The sequence below is a fragment of the Plectropomus leopardus genome, chromosome 20 (genome assembly GCF_008729295.1).
Source record: "Plectropomus leopardus isolate mb chromosome 20, YSFRI_Pleo_2.0, whole genome shotgun sequence".
NCBI lineage: Eukaryota > Metazoa > Chordata > Actinopteri > Perciformes > Serranidae > Plectropomus > Plectropomus leopardus.
The window spans coordinates 13,830,028-13,857,927 of NC_056482.1; the positions used below are offsets into that span (position 1 = coordinate 13,830,028).

The 27,900-nt window shown below is 39.3% G+C and overlaps 1 protein-coding gene across 1 annotated transcript; it reads left to right on the forward strand.

The window, feature by feature from the left end:
• The first annotated feature begins 5,831 nt into the window (after positions 1–5,831).
• On the forward strand, positions 5,832–27,502 carry arvcfa (ARVCF delta catenin family member a). The gene is given in 17 exon segments (XM_042509179.1): positions 5,832–5,916; positions 5,919–5,980; positions 10,749–10,925; positions 12,897–13,513; positions 15,776–16,254; positions 16,342–16,525; positions 16,630–16,747; positions 17,586–17,754; positions 18,831–18,848; positions 18,994–19,065; positions 20,706–20,833; positions 21,686–21,836; positions 21,926–22,118; positions 23,877–23,988; positions 24,307–24,394; positions 26,791–26,873; positions 27,052–27,502. Coding segments are annotated over 17 exon segments (2,829 nt in total). The 3' UTR covers positions 27,145–27,502.
• The last annotated feature ends 398 nt before the right edge of the window (positions 27,503–27,900 follow it).

The window sequence follows — 27,900 nt, forward strand, 5'->3', positions numbered from 1 at the left end:
GATATCTCTATGCCGGAGATCTCCAACACTGATTTTTAAAACTTTTCCTTAAAACTGCTGCAACCCTTAGACAATGTCATCTCAGTGAATATTAAGCCATGTTGATTCATCATTTTTATCCTCTGGTGAGTCCTGGTGCAACTACAGTCCTCAAACCCTTGATGGACATGAGACAGTTTAATGTGCGTGAAAGACGTGTCACTGTTATTCCATTCACTAGATCTAGAAGTGGTTTAACAAATATGTAAAGCTGTGGCATGACACAGGTGCAGAACTGTCAACAGTGAGCCAACTAAAATAACGACAGTGTGCAGTAAGGTGTTTTAGTGTGAAGAGCTGATGTTATTGAAGGAAACGGTGACACAAAATTTTACGACATCCATGTGTGGTGATAGAACATGTGGCAGACCTACGGAGACGGCTGATGAGCATTCAGGCATGCAGGTAGTTGGTGTGTCAGGGCACACACGGGTGATGGAGGGTAAATGGTCATTTGGGGTTTAAATCCAGGTGGGGCCACTTAACTGGATGGACTGAGTAATGAGATCACTGTGGGGGTGGGGGTGAGGGGGGACTCATGCAAATGCCTCAAAGTTAAATAACTCCGTGAGAATGACTGAGCCTGCAGACAAGTGACGCTGACACACTGGAGGATGTGTGTGTATCAGGTGGATGCAGGCTCTTTGTGTCACAGCAGCCCTTGCTGTTGTTCCAACAATGAAGCCATTTCTCTATTCAGCCTGCAGAGATGATGCAGAAGGAAGTCCTTGAGGAAAAAGTTGTGGTTTAGATGTGTTTAGAAGCCTCTGCTTGTGCAATCTGTTGCAAAAAAGGAGTGTGCATATAGATGGTATCAGGTAAGGTTTGCCTGCTCAAAAGAAGAGGCTTGTGATGAATAAAACATTAAATTTGGCTCACAGATCTATAGAGCTGACATTTTGTAACGTTAAGTGCAATAAACTCAAAGTAATTTCCAAAAATTTACACCCTGAGGAAATGTCAATAAATCCTGTATAATTCATTTTAAGTATGAAAAGGTCTCATCCATCATGAGTGACATTTTCAGCTCACGCACTAAGGTGTCATTCCCCTCATCTCACATTGACTCCCAGTCACCTGTGTGGGTTTAATTTTAACTCCTTTGCTTGTTTTGATGGAGACATGCAAAGGCATGGGGAGAGGGAGTTTCGATATTAAATCTGGTAATGTACATTTTTACAATTTCAGACAGAAGTGACAGAACTTGTTTGACCAGCCTTTTTCTTACATGCAGTTTTTACAGTGACTGTTGAGAATTTACAGTGCTAAAAACAAAAATGCTGGATGATATGGAGGAAAAACTAGAGATTAGCTTGTATAATCAGCATAATATGTACATGTGCTTACTTTACATCAGTCATTGAAACACCAAATCACGTGGTTTCTTGTTGAGGAATGGTTTGATGTCCTTCAACAGAAATGCTCAGAGGGTTAACACTTACTCTGACATTTTGGCTTTTGTTATGTTTCACTTTATAGCAAGGTGTTTTACCTTGTTTTTAGCCATATGCTGGCAGCTTGGCTCAGACCATGTCCTTTAGTTGGTTCACTATTTTGGTCCAGACCGAAAATCAACATCTATCGGATGGATTGCTTGATAATATTGTAAAGATATTTGTGGTCCCAAGAGGATGGATCCTGATTTCATGCTTTGGTAATCTCCTGGCTATACCTTTAAGATAACATGAGATAAGATAATCCTTTGTTTGTCCCATAATTACACTGTTTGGCCTGGCACACTTCCTAGGGATGTGCTTTAGCACCATCATGATGATGACAATTTGTTTTTTTTAGTAAAATATCTTAAACTAATGGATTGCATAAAATTTGGTGCAGACCGTCATAGTACCAGGAGGATTAATTTTAAAGTTTGCTTCCAGACACTTTTTGAATTATGAAAAAATACTCTGCTAAGATTAATATTTTGTTTAACAAGATTTAAGAAAATATATGTACTTCTATTCTCTCTCCCTCATAAAGAAATTCCTCACATCCTGCACACCACCGCTGCTGCTGGCACTATGTGACCGGTGAAAGAGCAGTGCACGTCAAAAAGGCAAGCGTCAGGAAGAAGAGATTCGGCCACATGTTTGAGTCTCAGTCAGACTCAGAAGAGGAGTCTGTTGTGCACCAAAATCAGCAACTACCAGACATATCTGATGGGTAAGTGTAGTGAACATTTTTTATTTGTTGAAATTATTGAGCTTGTTAGCTTGTAACTGGCAGTGGTTGCAATAGTATCTGCTCTGATGTTGCAGTGTGTTCACATTGTCACATTATTATCATGTAATACCCTATGGACCAGAGATCTGATCAAAGTTTGCAGAAAGATATGTCCCGTTTTGGAGATTGTTATTTTGCATGTAATAAGACCGCTCTGGTGGAGGTTTCAGGTTTTTTTGCTGACAGCAATTGGCCTTAAAATTTTAAATGTACGCAATCTAGCTAATCTCAGATTTAAATAGCCTACAGCTGCTAGCATGACTGTTAACTCTTAGTGTTGTTTTGTGTTGTAACATTCACACAAGATTTAACTGGCAGCTCATATATGGATTAAACACAGACAAGAAGTTCAGGTGCTTTTTAAAAATGTATTTGTTCTGTTTTTAAGTGTCATTTTCTAGCTGGCTAATAATTATGCTTTTATTTGTGATGGAGGAACTCATGGTATTACTGTTATCAATGTATTTTTAACAAGTTTGTGTTGAGGGTAAAACCAAGTATGTGAAACCAGGTATCCTTGTTGAAGGCCTCTCTTTAAAAAACAAAAAAAACAAAAAACAGTATTTCTGTGTTTTTGCATTGGATTGCTTTGTTCGCCTGTATTTCCTTTGGATGTTCTGCTTTCTAAAAGAAGTGCAGTGAAAAAAATCCTTTATCAGAATATCAAGTAGTTTCAAAAATACAAAGTGTTATAAAGCTGCTTTAGTTTCTGTCAGTGACCCAAAACCATTAAGACACTTAATGTTGGTATTTTATATTTGATGGAAGTTCAAGTGTGGAGATTGAGCAGTGGGAGAGTGGTGAACAGCAGTAACTATTTCTGGAACAAATGGATCTGTGTTTGCATGTCAGTAAATCTTTCTAATGTGAAAATGTGCTGTTTCATGGATGCGGCTTTGATTTCACTATCGACGTATTTTTTAAATTAAAGGAGGTGTCTCAATCGGTAACTCTTCACATCGAGGCAGCTTTTTCAATTGATTTACAGATTAAACGTATCTTTTGATGTCTGAAACAAAGAATTCAAGTGTTTCTGCGACTGAACTGAAGTGTATACTCTGAACTGTATTATATCAAGGAGGTATCGTAAAATAAAAAGAATCACCAACAAGGGATTACATAAAATGAAAATGAGAAAAGGCTGACAGAGTCAACATGGGGTTTAATGACACAGATCTTAAAAATGCAAAGGTGTTAGCTTCACAAATGACAAACTGCAGTCTGTTAGCAAAGTGTAGACAAACCAAGATGAAAGAAATACCGCAGAGGCCAATGAGGATTTTTAAACGCTTGGGGATCAATGATATTGAGAGGTGCTCTTAAATCAATAAGAAAGCCAGCTGAGGGAGAGCACTGGTCTGTGGATGATAGCACATCATTTTTCCACTTGGATTATTGCTCAGTCTCAGAGCAAGAAGTCTGATGGCAAACTGGAAGATTTACTGATTTGTTTGTTTTTCTAACTGAGAAATCAAGGACTTATTTTATGATCTAGTGTTGATTTAGTCAAGTGGAGCGGTGGATTTTTTTCTCAGACTACTTCATTGTTCTTCCTTTTAAAAATGAAGTATTATGATGATGATGATGATAACGACATAGTAGTAACGTCCATAGACATGGACGTTACTAGTTGCCTCTTTGTCAGCTCAATTTATGTCAACTTTGTGCTAAATTTGAAACTTATGTCTATTTTGCAAGTGTTACTGGTGCTTTTTGTGGTTGACTTTGGACAGGGGAAGTGTATGGCTACGTGTAAATCATCAGGATAAGAAAATCAATTCACTTGTCCTGTAAACTGTTTTTGCTGACAACTGCTCCAGATTTAGATTTTCAAATGCAAACATCAGTTAACATTGAGAAATAGATGGAGAAAAATGAGCCACAGCTGAACTAGCATCCTGATAGCCCTTGTACAGATGTAGGAAAATAAACTTGACGACCTAAGTGCCGCGTCAGTTTCCAGGATATCAGGAACTATTTGATTCACCGAAACTTGGCTGAATTCTGGACAGTGCAATTCAACCAGGACACTTTTTTCTATATGTCAATCCGACGGAGCGTAGTACTCTGGCTAGAGAAGGAGAAGACGTGTGTGTGCACAACGCTGAATATGGACTGGTGTTACAGTGGGAACTAGGCTTGTTGTTGAGGTCCGCATGTGTGGACAGTGAGTGAAATTATTCCACAACCAGAAACCAGGGATTACCAGAACCGTTCGGAAACATGGGCGATTATACAGGATTTGTATGGTCATGAAGAATCTGGAAAAGTCATAGAATTAGCCAATAGCAATCCAGGCCAATCCAATGATAATTTCTGTTTTTACAGTTTCTGGCTGTGTAATTTTTAGTCATTTTTAAAGAAAACGTGCCTTGATCTGGAAGGCAGCAACATTTTTTAAGAAAGAACAATTGCCCAAAAAATTCTTTAAAAATCACAAAAAAATTTAAAGAAAAGGCATGTTTTCTTTTAAAAACACTTTAAAATAAATACAAAAATCCAGCCTTTTAAAGTTGTATGCCTCCTTGAAAAATTTCCTCAACATTATAGAAAAGTAATGAAAATTGCAAAAAAAAAAATGTGTATGAACTCTGAGTAAAACAGCAGCAGTAAACATTGTTAGAAGATGCAACATAGGACTAAATTACAGCACACAAGTTAAAGGAGCTGATGGGATCACATTTCACTGGAGTTGTACCTTGTATAATTCCATGTGACAAATCAATTGATACCTGCTGAACTGAAAAAGAACCAGATGCTTATGCTTACAATGAGTGGTACAAAATCTTACGGTGACAATGTCTAAAGAAACAGGTGGAGCACTTACCTATCGATTCATTGTTTGCATTCATCTGTCCTTAGTTTTATTTCTATGCTTGTACCAAATGACAATGCATTCAGGAGGTGGTGTATGAAGATTCGTGGGCAGGCAGGGATGGGTGATGAGGTTTGATTTGTTTGGTACAGTTTGCAGAACAAAGCTGGCTCACTGTGGAGTGGTTCTCTCTGTTCCTGCTGCTGCATACAGTGTTTGAGCACCTTCCCATCCCTCACCCTTTATTATGCTGCACATGGGTGACATAGGACCAAACTAGTGCGGGCTGCTCCAGCTGCATCTGCTTGTGGGCCCACAGGGGGATGGTACGTGTGTGCGTGTGTGTGTGTGTGCATGTGTCTACCCTGCCTGCGCACTGAGGCTGCCAGAAAATATGGGTAGAGCACAGGGGATTGCAGGGCTCTGCACTTACCTAAGCCATTCACAGGCTCAGCATCACACAGTTGATTCAGCACCTTGCTAATAGCGCACACATTAACTGCAGCACAGATCAGAGGAGGAGTGCAGTAATGAGAGAGAGAGAGAGAGAGACAGGCGTTTATTGCTTCTCAGTGCATGTGTGGACGTCTGTGTTGAGCAAATGTGTGCATGGTGCGTCTAGTGTGTTTTTGGGAGAGAAAGAGAAATAGAGGCAGAGCGAGAGCGAGGGAGAGAGAGAGACAGAGAGAGAGAGAGAAGGAGGGAGAGAGAGCGGTAGTGTGTTAGTGAGAGCTGCGAAGAAGGATGGCTGCTCATGTTTGAACTGCCTCAAATGCTCATAGGGAGAGTCAAGGCAAAAATTCAGCAGAGGCAGAGAAACAGACGTCTCACTGGGGGACGCATCTTGTTCATCATTTGCGGGGAAGCAGAGAAGATTTGGCAATGCCTGCTGAAGTGAAAGAGGTAAGTGTGTGGTGGAATGGCTCTATTTGCTCTGTACCCTCCCTCTTTTTTTATCAGTTTTTTTTCCTTCCTGCAGAGAACTGTAGCCTCACCACAGCTTTGCATTCTGCCTCTGTCATGATGAATGAAGGAGGCATCAATCGCATCACCTCTTTGCCTCATGCTGCTGTTCAATGCAGTCTCCTTGTGTGCATGGGGACATGATGCTAACATCTTCATCAAGTGTGTGTGTGTGCACGCGCATGGCAGTACATGTGTGCAAATGCATAGGCAGGCTTATAAGGGGGGGGGGGGGGTAATGTTTGATTGCATTATGAGGGGAGGTTGTCCCTCCAGAGGGAAAATGCTGCACACACTCTGGTAAGTGTATTGCCATGATGTATCAGAGAGACATTAAATCTGACCATGCAGCATTTAACTATTTGAGAATCAGGGGAGTGAGGAGAGGCTTCAAATGGAAACTTTGAGGTGAATATCCTTGGTTTCTTTTTTCTGGGTTGTCATTTTCAATCAGTATTTTCCCTAAATAGACCTGCCTGGTTGGATTATGACTAAACATGATGTATTGCATAATGTCTATGCAGGAAAGTCTTGAATAAGAAGAATCCTTTTAATACATGGGTCATTATAGTGCCGTTTGGATTCACAATGTACACAAACACATTCTGTATATTTACAGCAACCAATGTGAGCATCACTGATTCAACAGATAGCGGGAGGGCAGATGAGTTGTGACAAAGTTGTGACTAATGTCTTCTGACATCAGCGGGCTGATGTCATGTTTTATTATCCACTGGGAGCATTACTCTTTCAATCCCATAGTTTGATAAAGACAAACCGCCTGTTAAAGCTGATTTATCCCAAGTTTGATCACTCCGAAATGACTCTGCTCCGCTTATTCGATTGCAATTGGGAGTACCCATTTTTCAAATTATCTTTTTTTTCTGTAATGGATTTGTGACAAGTTTGAATCATGGCTTGTGCCTGTCATGCCCTTGAGCTGGTCACCAAAATCTGAACTCGTTCAGCATCAGATCAGACTCTGTGTCTCCCAAAATAATACCCTGGCTGCAGCTGGCCTCAATACTGAGAGTTGACGGGAACAAGATGCTAATCATGTCATTCTGTCTCCTGCATCACTGCACCTAACATCTATATACCATACTATGTTTTTTTTTTTTTTTAAAGCATAAGTCAGATTCAGAGTCATCATCTCGACCTACTTGGTGCTGTGAGCACACTTAGTTAGTGATGGTGCAGTGAGTTATTTAAATGAGCTTTGACTCACAGCAGCCTGGCCTTCCCTGGAGCTTGAATCAGATGGGGACGGCGCACAGGCCCCCCTGTCCAGCCTATTATCGTCCTCCAAATCCTTAATCAAGCTGTGTATAGAGGACGGTGGTACCCCGTCTGTATTTTGGCCTGCCGTTCATTTTACTGCTGCCTAACAATATCCAATCAACCTCCCCCAGAGGTGTTCAAGCTGGGATCATCTCCTCGCTGCCAATTTCTCCTGTGTGACCCTTTCATCTCCTCGTCCCTCTGACACATTTTTGTGCACGGATATGAGGGGCTCTTGTGTTTTGGTGAGGTGTTTGAAAAGCGAATCAAGCCCTCTCCCTCCACATTCAGTCAGCTGTTCACTGCAGCCTGATTTAATGCGGTGGAGTTTAGTTCTCAGCACTTGTTCGGTTTAATGCCGCAGCCTCAGAGAGGAGAGAGTTTGGGGAAATTTAACAGCGTATTTTTTTTTATATCAGTGCATCATTCAGCATATTGTCTAGTATTGCATGATAAAAATCAGGTGAGATCATGTGGATTTGTGTCATATTTCCTAAAATGAAATTTGATTTAGACAGTGGATCAGCAAATAGTAAAACAGGTTATAAATGATGGAGGGGAATTGATTTTCTCCACAATAAAACCTTTTAATTATACTGTCTAATGTTTTGATGGGTTGTTTGCATTATTGTTTGTCCTGGATTTTAGAAAAATTCAGCTGCTGCAATCAGAAGGCCCCTAAGACTGGAAAAAAAGGTGTATCAGATAATCAGATATTGATTGAGATCATTAGAGCAGTGGAGCAAATTTTTGTAGACACGCTGAAATGAATGTGAAGTTTGTTAGAAAATCAGCATAAAATGTGTTTACAGTCAAATACTGCCTCCAGTTCTTTCTCAGACCAAGATGCTGAATAATTAATCCTCTGTGGTTGATGAAACCCATTTTGTTGAAAAGAAAAAGAGATCATTTGCGTTCTACTCGAAATAAACAAGTGGAAATCACAGAAATGTCCAAGTCGTAGCGGAGCATCAGCTGGGTTATTGATTCAAACAACAGTGGTGATAACTTAAATGACACTAACTTAATGCTCACATTTATTACAGTCTTGCTGTCTTTTGTAAAGGGGCACTTTTTGTACTTGCATAACACGATGGGGAAAGTCAACATCTGTTTAGAGGAACTTACAGGGACAGCTCATCCCAAAATCAAAAATGCAATATGTTTCTTTTTAAGGCTCATTGATACACACTCTATGTATGAAAATAGATATTTCTGTTTCAAACGTTGTTAATCCCACTGCCCTCACACAGCCAATAGCTGACACTAGAGGGCAGAGTCAAAAGTTTCAGATAACAAAAAATTAAGTGACATTGGAGGAGGTTTTAATAATTGAACTTTAAATGGAAGCAGTGTTGTAGATGATGTTGGTCTGTGAGGCTATTAAATAACGTGTACAGAGAAATCTGTTCACTATTAAAGATTCATTCTGTTCTGCCGTTTTTTTAAATGTCTTCATCTCCTATAGTTATATCTTTTTTGAATTACGCTTGACCGCCCCAATGATCTGCAGTGGTACTGCTCTGCAGAGTGTGAACAGAAGGCTCCAGCCTTGTATCTGTATCTAACATTCAGTATAAATGAGCCCTTACCTGTGTGATGCAATATATCAATCTAGATTGTTTTGGTGTGAGTGTTTGAGATATCGGCAGTTGAGTTGTCTGCCTTCTCTCCAGTATAATGGAACTAGATGGCAGTCAAACTGTGGCGCTTGAAGCACAAAAAATACATCTGAAGACTCAACAGCAATATCTCTTTCCAGAAATGATGACCTGGTTATTACAGATATCCCAGAGACAGTTTAATGGAGGAACTTTTTTTGTCTACCAAACTACACCCAACAAATGTATCACCATGCAAAAGGAGGTGTGCATCTACTGCTAGCTTAGCTAGCTAATTACAGCTCAGTGGAGGAGGTCACCTGTTTACATCTTGCGCTGTCATGAGCATGATCCTCTTGTCCATGAGTGGATGCACTCCCCCTTTTGCACCATGACATGGTTTGCTTGTTGCATGGTAGAACAAAATTAGTTCCTACATGAAACTTGCTCACAACAAGCTCTGTGGATTATCTTGAGTAACCAGGTCATGATCTCTGTCAAGAAACATTGCTGATGAAATACATTTGGCACTTTGAGCACTACAAGCTGAATGCCATCTAGTTCCATGATATCCAAGAGAAGGCACACATCTCTAAGGGCAATATCTCCAACGTTAGGAAATTCACAGCAAAACAGTCTAGCCTGATAAACAGCACCACAGGTAAAGGGTAAATATGTATATTTTGATTTTGTGGTGAACTGTCTCTTTAAAGCATAAAAATTATGTCTGTGAAACAGACAGTTTCTATGACAATAATTAAAAAAAAATCTTCTCTTTGATATTTCTACATGTTTGCCACCACAGATACAGATAGCGATACATATGTTCTTTGCATTGTTTCATCTCATGTGTGATGTTCCCGCCAGTGGAGTTGACCTACTAAACTGCAGCTGAGGAGCCTGGTGCAGATGCATGCTTTTGAAAAACACTGCTTTACCCTGTCCTGATTTATTACCAAACACTTCAGTTTTTCTTCTTTTTTTTATTTTTTTACACAGCAGTACGATGTGTGAAAGCCCCCTTGTCTGTCAGCATTTGTGCACATCAAAAGGAGTAAATCTGCTCCCTGAAGTCATTACAAAAGTTTTAACCACTAACTTTATCAATTTAAAATTGGCTAGTGGCAAATTCAAAGAGGAATTGAACCTAAAAGTTCAGGGAATGCCTATTATGGTTAAAATAATGAAAGAACACTTCAGTGCACAAATAATTAACAAACCAATCATGCATGCACCAAAGGACTCTGATATACAAGGAACAATTTCTTAGTTATTCAAATAACATACTTTCAAGCAATTATTACCTGATAGAGATAATCTTACTGATACATTGTGCATTCTAGTCTGCCCAGGGATGTGACAACAGAGAAACTCTGCAACCACTTAATCAAATAAATATAAATGGCATCTCTCACATCCTTTATTATATCCATCTCTATGGGCAAATTGCTCAATTAGATTACAGCTCACCAAATAGTTTAAACACGGAGGAAATGTCTCAGATTTTGCAGACATATATTAGTCTAATTTAGAAATAAGTGTGCATATTGGCATTTTTCAGCGTGGAATCAACAGCTCATGATCGAAATTATACAAATTATATGGTAATGGGGTGGAAATGAGTTGTGCTCTCAACACTAACTCTGCACACATCCCTTTATCAAATGCAGCTCAGTTACTACGTGAAGACAGCTTTAATGCATGGTGTCTTGCCATGGCGTTGTCTACCCTGTAATCATTTGTGTATAATGGAAACATATACGTCCATAATGTGCATAAATGATGCTGGTCAGTGACAGTGACTTATTTCTGTATGTGTGCTTCAGGAACAGAGTTCAGAAGGGCCTCCTCCACTATCTTTGTCCCAGGAGGCTAAAGAGGCGACTCTGGATAACCCGTCTGCCGCTGACGAATTGGACACGCCCACCTCCATCGCCTCTGTGATGACCTCGACCAATGAGAGCTCCACAGAGACGGATACCCCGCAGCAGACAGACACAGAGGTGCATGGTTTTATGTTTGGTCACAATTTGTCACCACCTACTGTCTTCCAACAGTTTATTATAACAGAGTATTTGATTGATTAGCAAATACCTCAGTGTCAAAAAAGTTTACAGGCCACAAAAGAGAACTTTTCTGGCTATGACAACAAATGACTTTTTAAACTTGTGATCTTGAGAGTCACAAAATTAAAAAGAGCCAGTAAAAGGCACATTGGAATGCAACTGGAAATGTTTAATTTACTTTTATCTGATTATGAATTAAAAGAATAAATTAAAAAATAATTAGTTGTTTTACTCAATGTATAGTTTCTTTATTCAGATATATTTGAATCACCAGCCATTAAAAGCCATTTTTCATTTATGTTACACCATAGTTCCTCTTTAAGCTTTCTCTTTTAATAACCAGCTTTTTATCATTACTTTTATTGATCCATCAACACCAAAATATGTCATTTTAAAATGAATCTTTATAAATAGATCTGCATACATATGCACAATCTGAAGGCAGCATAACAAGATTTGGGGATTGGAAGTGTTTTCCTTTCTGTTTGTTCATCTTTGAATGGCAGGGAAACAGTCTATGTGAAGAGACATAATACACTGACTGAAATGCAATCTTGGGCCCTGTCGACTATAATCTGTCGACCACGTAGCTTTATCTGCATTTATATACAGATATCTGTCTATAGAGATTAGCTGAAATGAAGAGGAAGTCATTGGATCCCCCGAAAAAGTGGCTCTCAACCCCAGAGGCTTATTGTCATCAGACCGATAGCGGATGGGTTCCTAGATTGTATAAAAAAATACAGATAGGAAAAACACACACACAAATCTATTGTTAACGCACTGAGAGCATTCAGAATATATTATAATTCATGACTACAGTCATAAACACACAAAATGCTTTCTGATGTACTATACCAACAGTCATTAAACATTATAGATGTGATTTATTAACTGTAAGTACCAAGTGTCTTATGAATGCTCTTGACTATTTATAAACAAGAGGATGACTGTTCGGCTTATCATGACTCACCTATATACACATCGTAAGGACTCAATCTAGTATGCTATAGTAGTACATGTAGTACCAGAAGTTACCATTGTAGGTGTTGAATAAAGTGAAGTACATATTAATGCATCTAAAATAATGTTTCATCATACTATTTCATTGTTGGCGAAAAAAAAACCCAAAAGACCGACAACATAAAAAGGGTTCCCAAACCATGCCTTTTCAACTGAGGCAACTCCCATTAGTCTGGTCTCCTGAAATGTCTGTATGAAACATACATTGCATTTACTGTGAAGCTCTCTTCATTAGACGGGGATGAAACACTGAGTTTCAGTTACACTGACAGGCAGAGAAAGAAATTGCCCTCTGGGGTAATGATGCAATAAAATTTTATGCAATTTGGTTCTGTTTCGTCAAGTTGCTACATATTTACATGTTTCTGTGTTTTAAAAAACACGTTTCCTCACACTCAGCTAAGGAAGAGTTAAAACCAAATTCAGTTTGCTAAACCTGACAATTAAATTTCCTACAATTTACCCAGCTTCTAAACAGTGGCTGGACCTCAAGTTGTTTCATCAGAGTCCAATCTAAACTCATTTTCAACAAGGGGAATTCATTATTGTTTGGCAGGGAAGAAGAATTCATTATTTACTGGTGGCTCCAAAAGCCAAGGAAGTGCTGAAATGATGATGATTGATCATCGCTATGAGAAATGAGCTGGGGTGGCTGTACGCTTTAAATGATGAATAAACAAACACTGTAGGTAACGGAAACATGTTTGGTCTATTCCAAGTAAATGAAGACCAAACAGTTCCTGCTCTGACTGTAAACACACCAATTTGGTGGATTATTCGTAGAGAGGGAACCTGAGACCTTTCAGACAAATGGGATTTTAAGGACGAACAGATTCTGATTCGATTTTTGTGGAGATAATAGTTGTGGTGCATCAATCCTTGTAGGAGTCCAAGATTGCGGAACAAGAGGGCGAGCAGGCCCCCGGTGAGACCCCAGACTCCTCAGAGACACAACAGGAGAACTTGCAGACACCGGACACACCTGATCTCACATCCATTCCAGAGGCTCAAGATAATACTACGACTGAGCAACCTGTTCCTGAAGCAAATGTCAAACCCACTGAGCCTGCTGCACCGACCACACCCACTACCACCGCCACCACAGCAACCCCACAACCTCCGGTGGTGCTGCAATCTGAGGAGCCTCAGACAGTGAACCCGGACAGGCAGAGCAGAGTGTACACCCTCCCTGACTCCTACAGAGGCATCGGAGGGGACTTATGTGCAGGGTATGGAAGCCTGTCCCGCACCACCCTCCATGGCTACTGGCCCGCCAAGAACTTCCAGCCTGGGGCTCACTACACCTTACCCTTCCTCAGAGACAGCTACGCTCCGGCAGGCCTCAGCAGCCAGTCAGAGGAGGACGGCCTCAGTGAGCGAGGAGAAAACCCTCTGGACATGAAGACTGACCACCCAGCTGCCAGTTACCCGACACTGGGGGGAATCCACCAGTTCAGGCCAATCACCACCATGGAGCTCCTCAGGGAGCCGTCGAGAACCAGGTAAGAATGGTTCCCAACTGGTCCAGATACTGGGCCCAGATTTCTCCTGCATCATTAGTTCACGTGAGAGAAATGACCACATCTTCGATTTTATTTGACAAAAGGTAAATAACATGTGGGCTTAAAAAAAACAATCAAATTATACAAATTGCAAGAATAAGGTGCAATTAGTTAAGACTGGGGCATTGAGGGCTTTGCCTGGACCTCTGTAGTAAAAAACATTGCCATATTTTTTTCAAAAAAAGAATTTTTGGTTTTCTTTTTAAAATATGGCTTTTTTTTCTTTAAAATTAAGGCATTTTTAAAATTAATTTTTGGGGATTTTAAAAGAAAACAAACAAATATTTGTAACCCCCCCCCCCCCTGTACCCCCCCCCCCCCCCCCCCAAAAAAAACAACATATAGCCAGTTTTTAACAAACTTGACATGGTTGCCAGTCACTTGTTCATTCAGAGTGGACCTGCAACCCATTTTTGGTTCGCGACCCACTAGTTGGGAACCACTGTTTTAGATCAAACATATTGATCACACAGGAGAGACTGTGTAAAGTAAGTACTGTGTGTAAGTATTTCCATGGTACCTGAATGTAGGGTCAAATATAGATCAGTCCCAATGTGTATTTAGCCACTTTGAAAGGCCCACGGGAAAATGAATCGGTAAAGTGTGTGTTTTGCTTTGTCACTCAGTCAGTTAAGTACACTAAAAAGGTCTGTTTATTTAAGGTCAATCTTGGATCCCATTAAGGCTTTTTGTGACAGACAGGAAAGGCAAAGGATACTCTGTCTGTGTCACTGAAATATCAATAAGGTCCCTGATAATGAGATCACCTTAAACAAGGGCTACTAGACAGCCACTAGAAAGCCAATTACCTTTAGACATTAACAGTAATAATAACCTAACAACACTACAATTTGGTTAAAAACTGTTACAAAAAATATTATATGTAAAGTAAAAGTGACCAAATGCCTTGACACTAAGCTAATTTAGCTCTATAGTATGCCTCTTTACCTACAGTTTGACTGGATTTCATAAATTTCATTCCGTCATTATATTTTACACAAATTACCAGACTAAAAGTCAGTGATATGATATGCTTTTTAAAGCTGTGAACAGAACAATGCATGATCGATGACAAACCAAAATGCATCTTAACATCAATCTTGTTCCATGCATGATCCCAAATATCTCTAATCCAATCCAATTCAGTCCCACCCAAATGTATTTATAAAGCACATTTAAAAACAACAGCAAATGACCAAAGTCCAGTACAATCAAGTATCATAGCAAACATCATAGAATCAATAGAATAGATGTGGACAGATGTAGAGATATGGCTCAAGGCTAATCACAAATGAAACGAGAAAAATGTGTAAGAACCAAAGAGAGTGTTTGTGTAGTGGTATATACTGTACTGCCACAATACAGTGCCATTGTACAAATCCACAGTCACAGAGGAGCTGCTGTGAAAATTATATATCAAACTTTGAAACTGCAGATGGCCTGGAGTCGCCTCTATCTCGGTCTGCAAGTCAGCCTGGACAATAGAAAGACATATGGACAGCAATTAAGTAGCAGCTGGTATCAATCAGGAATGGCAGCCTGCTGCAAAGTCGATAAATAAGGAGGTTTCACCTGTTATTGCCTGCCAGAAGCTTTTCCTTATCCCATATAAAGTGACAGAGCTGCTCACAAAAGATACAAGCAACTCACTTATGCCGTAAAACCCCCCTCAAGCCCAGTCTATTAGACTAAGAGAGGCCACTGAACCTGTTTTACTCAACCTGTTGAATATGCAGTAAAATGAATAGTAAGTGAAATCTGCTTATTTACTTTCCTGTTAGTAATTAGATGAGGATTTTGATGTCTATCTCATATTTGCCTGTTAAGTATAAGGCAATATTCATGAGATGTGAGCAAAGCTTAGGTTAGCATTACGACCGGAAGCAGATTATTACGCTGTTTTTGAGCCAGCCTCCAGTGGCCATTAGAGGAACTGCAGTTTTTTGGCATTTTTTTTATATTGGCTTCATTTTTCAGCCTCAAAGATTGTGACTTGAGCCTGTCACAGCTGTTATACCACAACATGTTGCTTTCACATTTTTTTTGTATGGAATAAAAGAACAAGATATAATACTGTATGTTAGGAATACTTGGCAATGGTGATAGATGTTTTTACTGTTTCCGATTTGGTGGTGGTGGGGGATTATTGTATATTTGTGTCCTGATCCCAACATACATGCCTAATTATCTCTGTGTCTTCAGAGGTGGCTATGATGACGCCTTCATGGCCCAGCTGGAAGGGACCCTGAATCCTTTCTTCCAGGCCATGTGCCGAGCGCAGACTCTGCAGTTTCCACACAAACGCAGCAGCATGGTCAGCCTGGACAGCATCCGCAGAGACCCACGCTGGAGAGACCCCAACCTGCATGAGGTGATTGCGATGCTCAGCCACCCAATGGACCCAGTCAAGTCCAACGCTGCTGCCTATTTGCAACACCTGTGCTATGAGAACGACCGCATCAAGCAGGAGGTGCGCCAGCTTAATGGGGTGCCGATCTTGGTGGAATTATTGGACCACCCTAAAGCTGAGGTCCACCGTAAGGCCTGTGGGGCTTTGCGCAACATATCCTATGGAAAAGACCACAATAACAAAATGGCCATCAAGAACTGTGATGGCATTCAAGCTTTAGTCAGACTAATGAGGAAGTCTAGCAGCATGGAGGTCAAAGAGTTGGTCACAGGTACAGCTCAGTTCCTCACTCTTTCTGGAGCTACATCCCGCCATCCTTCATTTTATCTCTACAGCTTGTGATTTCTTTACTTTGCAGGCACTCTGTGGAACCTCTCCTCACACGAGCCCCTGAAGATGATGGTGATCAACAATGGGCTTCAAACGCTGACTGATGAGGTCATCATTCCACACTCAGGCTGGAGGAGAGACACGGCCGACCCCTCCAAACTGATGAGTGCTGAGTGGACCACGGTGTTCAAGAACACCTCTGGATGCCTGAGGTAAACTTTGCTTCTGTCATGAAACAAATAACAACAGAGCTTTCAACAGCTGATTTATGATGGAACGAGCTCTCGCAGCTTTGCTAACAGAGTTGTTTCTGCAGGAACGTCAGCTCAGATGGGGCAGAAGCTCGACAGAGGCTGAGGGAGTGTGAGGGGCTGGTGGACGCGCTCCTTCATGCCCTTCAGTCAGCTGTTGTCAACAAGGACACTAACAATAAGGTCGCTGAAGTCATCAAACTGACTTTGAAAATATTGTACATTGAGATTATACCAAACCTAGCACCTTAGCACATTTTAGCAAAGTAAACGAAATCACTAGTTCATGACTATTAGTTGTTTTGATAATTAAATGCTATGTTGTAAGAGACAGTCTATCAGTGAGCCATTTTCCTGAACTAGTCAATCACTAGTCATTATGTATTGAACTTAATCTGCTGAGATTTTTTTCTTGCACTTCACTGATTCAGTATTAAAACTATGTTAATAATTTGTTAACAACTGCATTTGTTAAAGGAATTTGAAAAAAAAACTTAACTATTTTAAATCTATCAACCTGGATCCTACTTTCCCATGTGTCTAAAGGACTAATTGAGACACAAAAAAATCAATAAATTGGTCCAAGAGAGTGAGTGCTGCAGCCGTAGCAACGAAATGGGCTGCAATGTAATCTCTGTGGGCAATTGTGCACCATCAATTAAATTCACTGACAGGCTCAAATTATTATCATTATAAGTGTCTGATGATTTTATGAAAAAAAAAAAATGCTACAGAGAAATGAAATGTTTTTCTTTACATTTTGCTTGATCCAGTCTGTTTGTTTGTGTGTAGAATCTCGGTTGAAAATACAGAAGTTTCCCCTTAATGCAAGACACAAAAGTTATCAAAGTAAGAATTAGGTTAGTTTCCCGAGAATTTAAATTTTGATAAAAACAAACAAAAAAAACAAACAATAAAACATTTTATTTTGAAAAGGGAATTAGTGTAAATAACAATATAACTGTATAGGTTTCTGTACACCATCTTTGACTGAAATCTTCTGTTGTTGTCCTCCATTCAGTCTGTGGAGAACTGCGTGTGCATCCTGCGAAACCTGTCCTATCATGTTCACAAAGAGATACCAGGAGCAGAGCGATTTCAGGAACCCCACACCAATAACCTGATGAGATCTGTGGGGCACCAGAAGAAGAAGAACGAGCCTGACTGTTTTGGAGGGAAAAGACCCAAAGGTTAGTAGGACATCATACTGGACATGATGACATCAAAATCATCATTACTGGTTGTATTAATTAAATTTGAGTTGATTTTTCTCATAGCTTACATTCCAAATGTTAGGTTGATTCATTTTCTCACTGACAAATCAAAACCCATGTGTGGGAGCATCTACTGTATCTCAGTGTTTCTTAAGATACAGAAAATAATGATTAACACTCCAAATTAAGAAATTAATATGCTGTATTCGAGTTTGGAGTCTGACTGTGGTTTAAAATAACACTTACCACAGCGTAAACTAAAAGAGATGCCCGTATGTCTGATTGTGCAAGCGCTGAGTCATTTCAGGGGGTTTTACAGTTTATTTTATTATCTCATTCTTTGTTTTCCTCTCTTCTTCCTCTCCTTCCATTGCACTCTGCATGCATGCTTCAGTTTTCAATAGGATCTGTTTTCTGTTGATTTTTAACAGTGTCTCTGTAAATCAACCATTTTCTCCGTTTGAAAATTTTCATTTACTTTCAGCGTGCCTTGGCTTCGAGCATAGGTTTCACATTTCTTGTCCTTTTTTTATGCCAATGAGAGCCTGAATATTTCATTACCCTGCACATGCAGGATCTGATGATAAATTTCGCCCTGCAGGAGGAGTGCCAGGCTCCAAAATTGAAAAAGCTTGTTTATACTATGTTACATCAGTTCTGTGATTTTTACACCATGCAACTAATGTAACAAGCAGGAAGTTTTCTTTAACCGTAAAAAACATTTGGGAGTGATGCATAATGAATAGTGTGTAAGTAAGAGTTTGAATTACAGCTGCTGTACAGTAACTAATAGGCTGCAGCAGTTTGAGCTGCAGGAAGCAGCTTAATGGAGAAAAGACAGGGTTAGACTTAATTGTGATTTAAAGTTTTATGGCTTTTCACCACTGCTAACCTTTCAGCTAATTGCACAAAATTGACAAATTCCCCTCTGAGCCAAATATCAACGTGATACTGTCAGTTCCCACCCAGTGTCTCACCACATGGAGGAGCTCTGTGTTTTCTGCATAATCTAATCTTTGACATTGTTCTTCTGTTCCCTTCATATTCATCAGAGGAGTGGTTCAATCAAGGTCAGTCTGCTCGTTACTCACGGATATTTCCATGGCAGCAATATTGTGATTCGATACCACATGAAATTTGCTGACATTTATCTGTCTGTGTATTGATATAATGAAACCCGGTGTTTGTGTGCATGTATGTGTCTGTGATGTACAGGTTGGAAAAATGGATTAATGGACAGAAAGTACGGTACATTGGATTTACCAAAACGTACAGAACAAATGAAAGGTATACACTTGTAAGAAATGTAATGTCACCTTCACATAGAATATTGCATTTTAAATCTAACACAAATACTGATTGCGGTATTGCTCACAGTGGCATTTGGAAACATGTTAGGCTTATTTCTAACAGATTATAAGTAGATACATTATGGAGAGTTTCCATCATATATCATGATCATAAAGCACTATAATTTAGAATCAGTACCTGTTTCTGTGTTGTGATATTTGCTTTGTATGCATGAGATTGGCATGGCCTGAAAGAGAATTCATTTAAATGCGCAGCCACACTCCAGCACCTGCACCACTTGAGGAGAGTTTCATTACTAAAACAAAATGACCCTCCGACTGAAAGACACTTTTATCTGGCAACATCTAGAGGAGGAACATTTCCTCTGGCAGCCACTGGAATATGCTCAAGATACTGCCTGACGCTGATATATCTTTATTTGCTACTGCTTAACTATCTTTATCTTTTGGTATGGCTGTTTTTAGCCATGAATGCACTCTGTATATAGAAACTATGGGATTTATTTTTTTAAAAATAGTACTGTAGTGCTGAATCCTGTATATGTGAATCTGGCTGCTGTTTGAACAGAGATCAAAGCTGAGCTCATGCCTCCCACACTCCAGCCAGTGAATGCAAATCAGTATGACAAGCATGTTATGGTCCCGGGTCAGCTTTATACTACTTGTCACACATCCAGCAGCCTCCACTGCGTCAGTGCAAGAAAAAAAACCTCTGCAGGACAGAGTTGTCATTTTCTCTTTTTAGAGTTACATTAATTAAATTCATCAACATGCTTTTCTACTGTCCAGTCTATTTACTGACCTAAACTACGCTTGATAAAGGGAGATGTGGAACAAATGTTGACAAGATAATAACACAGTCATTTAAGGAGACATTTCACTCCCAATTCAAAAATGCATATTTTTCATCTTACCTGTAGTGCTTTTTCTTAATCTAGATTTTTCTGGTGTGAGTTGCCAAATATTGGACATATCTGTTGTCAAGATGTCTGCCCTCTCTAGAATATAATGGAACTGGACAGACAATAATGTCTTTTTCAAGGGATTTTTACCCATCAGATCTTTTTGTGAGCAGTTTCATGAAGGCACTATTTTCTTTCTACCAAACTACATCTGCCAGTCGTAACACTGTGCAGAAGAAAGCACAAATGTGGTGATGCGGTTGGTGGGTGTTGATAGTAAGAAAGAAAATAGTTCCATCATAAAACTGCACACAACGAGGTCTGTGGATTATCTTGAGCAATCGGGTCATGATTTCTGGAAGGAGATGTAGCTGTTGAGTTTTTTAAAAAAAATTTTTAAAAATGTTTTGGTTCTGGGAGCACCACAACCCAGCTGGCAATGGACGTCAATATCACGTCAGAAAAATGTTGCTCTCTTATATTATTATATATTATAACAGGAATTAAATTTAGGTTGGAATGAAAACTGTGCTGACAATATTTTAAATGTCTAACTATGTTATAATTGAAAAGATAACACTACAGGAAAGAGGAAAAAATGTATTTTTAGATCTGGGATGAACTGTCCTTTTAAGTATTTAGCTATGGATTATCATGAAGGCAATTAGCCATTGCTTGAATATCATCCCTGACTTTGACTTCCACTCTGTTAAAGGCTTGGAGCTGCTGTACCAGCCAGAGGTAGTGAGGCTCTACCTCTCTCTTCTCACCTGCAGTCACAACCACAACACCCTGGAGGCGGCTGCAGGGGCTCTGCAGAACCTCGCTGCGGGACACTGGGCCGTGAGTGGATGAAACACTTAATAGTTTTTTCTCAGATGTGGTGTGTGTCTCGTAAAAAGTCTTCTTTTAGGGCTGGAAATTGAAGCGTTGAACGTTAAATTGATGGAGTTATGAAGTGACACTTCAGTTGGCTCAGTCTATATTCAAGCAGGTTCGTCATGGCTACTGTCATAATGTCCTAGTGTCCTTATACATTGTCTGTGGAACAGATCCAGGATTTGTCTCCAGATGACATCATCACCATCACTTTCTCTGCTGTTCGGTTCAAGGAGAGACTTTAAATGAGCTGTACCATGAATAAATAAGATACATCAATTTAATTTGGGGTTGTATACCATCTAAGTCAATCCGCAATGTGCCAGCTTTCTCAGAAGCTTTTTTATTGGCTGGTTGGGTTTTGTTTATGATGCTAAATGTTCAAGTGTGCAGATGGAGAAGGGTGTGGGTTTGATCATCTTAGTCCAACTGGACTCTCTAGATTGACTTCGTCACCAGCCTGTATGATCAAAAATCACTTTTACTGTTATGTACCCCAAGTGAGTCCATACGCATGTCAAATAATGTGCTTGGCCGAGATGTACTGCGCCATGAATGTCACTATAATTTAACATCAACACTGAGGCCGCACTCAGATTAAAGGAGTTTTAAAGTCCTTAGAATTTGAAATCAAGTTGTATCATACACAAAAGAGCAGTTTAGACTTGGTTCTTACTTGCTGTGTTTTTATGGTGCACTTGTGGGTATATAACTTGTGTTGTGGAGAAATGAATGGGTATGAAGGGGAGCCCCAGAAGCAAAATTTTACAGATACTCTCAAGCGTCATTCAGGTATTATATATTCTGCTCTTGTAGTGGTCCAGCTACATCCGGGCCACAGTGAGAAAAGAGAAAGGGCTTCCCATTCTGGTGGAGCTGCTGCGTTCTGATGTGGACAAAGTGGTGCGAGCTGTGGCTATTGCTCTCCGCAACCTGGCGATGGACAGAAGGAATAAAGACCTAATAGGTACAGGGCAGTCTTGTGACTTTCATCTGCATACACACGGCTCTCCACCTGCGTACTAACTTTGCCGTGTTGTCCCTCTGTTATTATAGGGAGCTATGCTTTGAGGGACCTTGTCGGTAATCTGCCATGTGGGCAGCAGCACCCAGCGAAGAATCTCGAGGGAGATACAGTTGTGTCGATTCTGAACACCATCCATGAGATCATCACCGATAGCCCAGAGAATGCCCGAGCGCTCATACAGGGTCATGCTGTGCAGAAACTGGTGGCCATCAATAAGTCAAGGTACTTAAATGCAGAGGGGAAAATTTGATTTTAAAGGTGGGGAGCACAGTTAGCACAGACACAAGTCCACAAAAGGGGTTTAGTTATTCAGACCCCTCTACCCAAAGTAGAATAGTAGTAATTTTTATATGTCCCCTTTCATGCTAGTAACAAATCAATATAATGACTCACTCCATAGGCAAAAAGGGGGTATCTACTTTATCTCATGTAATTTTTCAGATAGATAGATAGATAGATAGACAGACATGTGTAGAGCTATAGATGTAGATGTAAATATAATAAAACTATAACTTTGTGGCTTTTAGGCAGAGATTTCATATAGACACTCAGACTCTTTTAAAAGAAAGTTACTTTAACGGATTGTAATGGTTTGTTGGCACAGTTTAGGCCATCACATTGACTAGAACCTTTGCAAAAAACAATACAGTTGTTGCAAAATGTGTTGAGTGAGGAGTAAATGCATTTTTTCCCGTGCTTTTCTGTATTTTAATCCTTTAATACTTTCGGAGATATGTTTGAAAAAAATCAAAATTCTATAAACCCTATGGAGATTTCAAAATGTATCTTCTCTTAAGCCCCTTTCTCATTGAACAAAAAAATCACTAACACGCTAACGTCTGGCTTTTGTATTTAGCGGGAAAGGTTACAGCTGGCATTTATTCCCGGGACAAATGACTCTGACGATGGCATAAGTATTTATCAGCTCCAGCTCTGATCTGCAATGATGGAAATACCATACTTGGGCACTTTAATATTTGCTTCTTTCGTGACGTGATGAAATGACGCACCACCACAAATTCAATTCGGCTCCGTCCAAGCAGCACTTGAACATCGTACTAAATTAGTTGGCACTGAGTTTGAAATAGATATTGTGTAACAGATCAAAAAAAAGAAGTTTAGAAGAATTATTACTATTTCTTCTCAACAATTTCACTGACCTTGTTGCTGCTTTCTACTTTTCACTAACCATCCCGGTTTTCCAGTGCATCCATGACTTAGAACATGACACACCAAAACACAAAAACAAAACAGAGAGGCATAGGTGTCTACTGCAGAGCTGCATACAAAGCTCTGGTCTACTGGCAACGGGAAACAAGTCTATCACCTATTTTTAGGGGGGTTTCGCGTGTTTCTAAACTCTGCACGTACAAGCTAACTTTTGTGGGAAAGGGGTTTTATAATGTTTAAACTGGACACACCAAGGTCCGCTAAAATAGATACTTTTAAAGATTTTATACAGACTTTTGAAATTCCTTTTAGTTTTGAAGTTACTTTCATAAACACCTTTAAAACTTCCATATCTATATTACCTATATAATATGACTGGAGCCTATTACTGCCTTCTGAAAAAGTGTGGGGGCATATCCCTTGTGTCCACCCTGTAAATTACGCCCCTGCTTTAATGTCTTTCAAATAAATTGAAACTTCATACTATGTACTGTATTTCAAACAAAACAATAAAAAGCTAAATTTATCTTATAATGATGTACACTTTGCTTAACAGAAATACAGTGTTTTAGATATTGCCTTTTTTTCAAAATAAGATGTAAAAAAGATGAACTGCATTGCTGTTATAGTGTTTGTTGCTGCAACTGCTTAATATCTGTTTATACCTCAGACACAGCCTGGATGCAATAGCTCATTATATTATCAGCATCATATCCCCGGGCTATCAGAAATGGACGTTAATCATCAGGACTGTATTGTCTCAGGGCTGTCCTCTGTTGTTTACCACAGTGTCTAATGATTTGTTGTCAGCCAATCAGCACGGGAGACCAAGGCAGCTTCCCACGTGCTCCAGACAATATGGGCCTACAAGGACTTGAGAAATACTCTGAACAAGGCCGGCTGGAATAAGAGCCACTTTAAGGTTTGTTTTTTTTTTTTTTACTATTTCCTTGATGTGGCATGATGAGTGTAAAAATTCATTTATATTTGGTAGTAGTAATGTAAAAACATAGCTGTCAAATATGGAAAAGGAAAAAATAAACAATCTGTGTTTTGTCAAATAAAAAGAAAAGTGTGGAAAACCTAAAAAAAAACTGTAGGCTGTGTTACTGCCCAAGTTACTTAGTACAAGTCCTCCTAATCAAAACAAATTTAATACCCTGTTATTTAATTAAAACAACAGCAAAAACACCAGATTCCAGTTGTCATCCAGTAACATAATTATTTTTGTCTTTCAAAGCCAACAACCACCGGAGTGACTAAAAAATCCAAGAGTGGAAAGCAAGGCAGCGATGACATCACCTTGCCTCTCATGGACAAAAACCAAGGTCAGCAAATCACTGCATGCATTCCCTCAGCAAAATGGTATTAAACCATCATCTAAATGAGAAAAGTGTCCTAGCTCTGGAAACAAACAAAAAAAAGGTTTTAAACATACAGTAGTTCTTGTCTTGTCAGGGACAAAGAAATTGGGCATTTTCAGTCCCAGACCATATTTTTCTGAAACATAGCCTTAAACCAATGATGTGCTGCCAAGGTTATCAGTGCAGAGACTTGGCTTATTAGCCTGAACAGGCTCTCCCAGAGGCAGGACAGGCTCACGCATCACCAGTCACATTTCATTTAAGCGTCGTTCCGAAAGGGCACCCGCTTTCCCATGTCAAGAGCAACCCCTAGCTTCCCACCAAAACAGGGATTTCCTGTTAATGCTTCTTAATGAATATGAGCACAACTTAAATACCCTTTGGAATATGATTTTTTGGGGCAAAAGGTCTGAATTAATGTCAGTTAATTATTTCATTGCCTATTTGTCTCACTTGTGTTTATGTCTAAATGAAGAGCTTCTCAAATGTGAGGCTTTGCCACTCTGATGACTGAGCTGGTCCTGTTATATAACATTACTGTTGGTATAGGCTGGTTATGGCCTCCTGTAGACAGCCGTAAAAGAAACAGCGCATTTTTTATTTTATTGTTTTAAAATGAAATGTCTCAGAAAATGGTGCTTGCAGTGGGACATTCAGACAGACTTCATTTTCTCAGTACAGACTAAAACCGAGCCACATTTATTGACTGAAAACCTCCGACTAATATTTAGCTAGGTTCAAAATGTTATTTTTTCAAGCACTGTTTGCCAAAAGTACTAAAAGGTTATAATTTTTGTTTTGTGCGTACAAGTTGATTATTTTTTTAAAAAATGTTATTATCTTTTGGGCATAATTGACTAGTTCACAAATTATCATCTTGTTTCCAAAAGATAATTAACCTGTCCGCACGAGATAATTGTTAACACAAAATAAAAAATATCACCTCTCAGGACTTTAGAGGCTTTGTAAAACACAACCAATTATAATAACTCTGAGTAAAGCTACACATTTAATAAAAGAGGGATAAAAAGTCCACAAAAGCATGCACATCCACACAACAAAAAACGAGGTGCGGAACAAAATATAATACAAGTGAAGAGAAAACAAAGTCCACACACTAGATTACGCCCCCATAAATACTTAATTCAATTACCATCGAGGTGACGCTTCTAACAACATGCTCTTTATCAGACCGAGCATGAAGCTCTGAAACGTCACCTTGGTGGTAATTGAATTAAATATTTATGGGAGCATAATCTAGTGTGCGGACTTTGTTTCTCTTGTTTTAAGAGAGGGATAAGCCACATGGCAACCAGCCTTACCAAATCACTGAAATGGTTAAATCTAGCATTAACATTAACCAAGCTACTTTATTGAATTAATATATCTTCTATTCAAACTTCAAAAAAGGTATAATGTTGGAGCTGGTTCCAAAATGATATATCTATTAGCTTATACACTGTGACTCATATACATTATTAGAGGGAACTTATAATGTTCAATTGACAGTTAACCTTAGATAGTTACAATGTTAACTAACTGGCTAAGCTTACATCTTACTTTAATTCTCATCTACCTGGGGTCATTCCTATAGAATAGTATTGGTTGTAGTCTAAGCTCGTGTTGAGTGTGTGTTCAAACATGAAAGTAGATGGACATTTCAAATGTAATTTTAATTATAAAAATCTGGTCGGCCACTGTGGAGATGTTAATGTTTCATGTCAAGAAAGCTGTCTTGCTTGCAAATTTAAGGATGTAGGTTTTTAAGAGATGGCACTAGAAGGCCAGAAGCTGTTGTGTGGGTGATTTTAATATACTGACCCAGGGAAACATACATTGAACATTTGACTTGGGGCAAAAACATTGCTGAAAGCATTAAACCCTTTAAAAGGTCACTTTAATGAGTCATATTAAAAGGATATTCAGCTGGAGAGCATACTGTAAGACCCTGGCATGACAGACACTCTCCCCATTTAATTGACATGTAGCTGACAGCTTCTAATAATTAACCTTTCTGTTACATTTTGTATCATTTAATGAGATTCTTAAATATTTGAACTCTCAGTTGCCAAAAGCAGGCTATTATTACAGGATTTTGAGGGTTTTTGCAAATGGTTTTAGTCTGTTCTTTTTCTCTCATGTATTTCCAATACCCACAACTGCTCTGCTTCTACACTGCCCATACATACATACTGCATCTCGGGTTGTGTTAACTTTTTAAGGAGGTGCACGGCTGACGTGCCAAAGCGATGCAGGGGATGCGTGGCAGCCATCATGCGTACGCGCAGTTAACAGCAACTATATCTCCGGCCTTACTTGCCCAACACTGCTGCTAATATGATTATAATTTTATCTCGCAGATGTATATGCCACCTTAGAGCCAAATGATAGAGTTGGAGTTGGAGATGGAAAGGGGCCTGTTGTTGAAAGAGACACTCTCCAGGTAATCTGCCATTTGAATGCACTGAAATTGTTTAATTTTTTTACATTGTGTTTAGGGACTTCATTACCTATCACTGGTAAGCAGAAGCAGCAATGGTAGCTGTTGTTTTACAGGATTTGTAACTGTCTGTGTTTTTCTTGCAAACTAACACCGTCTGTTTGCATATTTCTCCACCTAGGCGATAAGTGAGAGAAAACACTTCATCAGAGCTGGCAGGCCTGCAGTGGGCCTCATGGATAACAAACCTCCACCACTGGACTCCTGGGTGTAAACATGACAACGCGGGCAGCCAAGCCGCTTAAATCCTGTAGAGACACTTTCCATTGGTGAAATACGGATTCGTGCCATTCGCTCATTCTTGTACAGACAGAGAAACACGTTCGATTTAAAATAATTTCCTGTGTTTACAGGAAATGACGTGCCAATCATTTACATGTATTTATTATGGAGGTTATTTGGCAAATGATTTAATAGATTTTATCATTTAGGATTATATGCTGTATGTCTGAAACTCATGATGGATTATGTATGACAAGTGAAATAGCCTAAATATGCAAACTGTGGTGAATCATGACTCCAAAGAATACATGACATGTATAATTCGAATTTTACTGCTACACAGGTATGAGATCATTTATAATACTTCTAGTTTAGTGACAGGTGGATCTGTTGTTGTCCATCCCCATGGGTTCTGGGCTGAAGAAGATTCTGATATAAAATAATTTTAAAAACATTTTTTGCTCTGTGTTTGAGATAATTAGGATTAGGGTCATCGGCCTAGTCTTCAAATTCATTGAAATTACTTGGAAATCTGTTTGTTCTCCACAAAACCTGCCATAACGGTAGTCTGTGCGGTCATTAGTAACTCTTCTCTATTCCATTTGTTTCATGATAGGCAAAATGGGATTGTAAATGTGTAACAAAGGACTGTTAATATTCTAAATGAAGGTATTTATATTGTAATATTTATTGTAATACCCATGTTATTAATTAAAGGTTATTGATGTGCATTAGCTAATACCGGTAA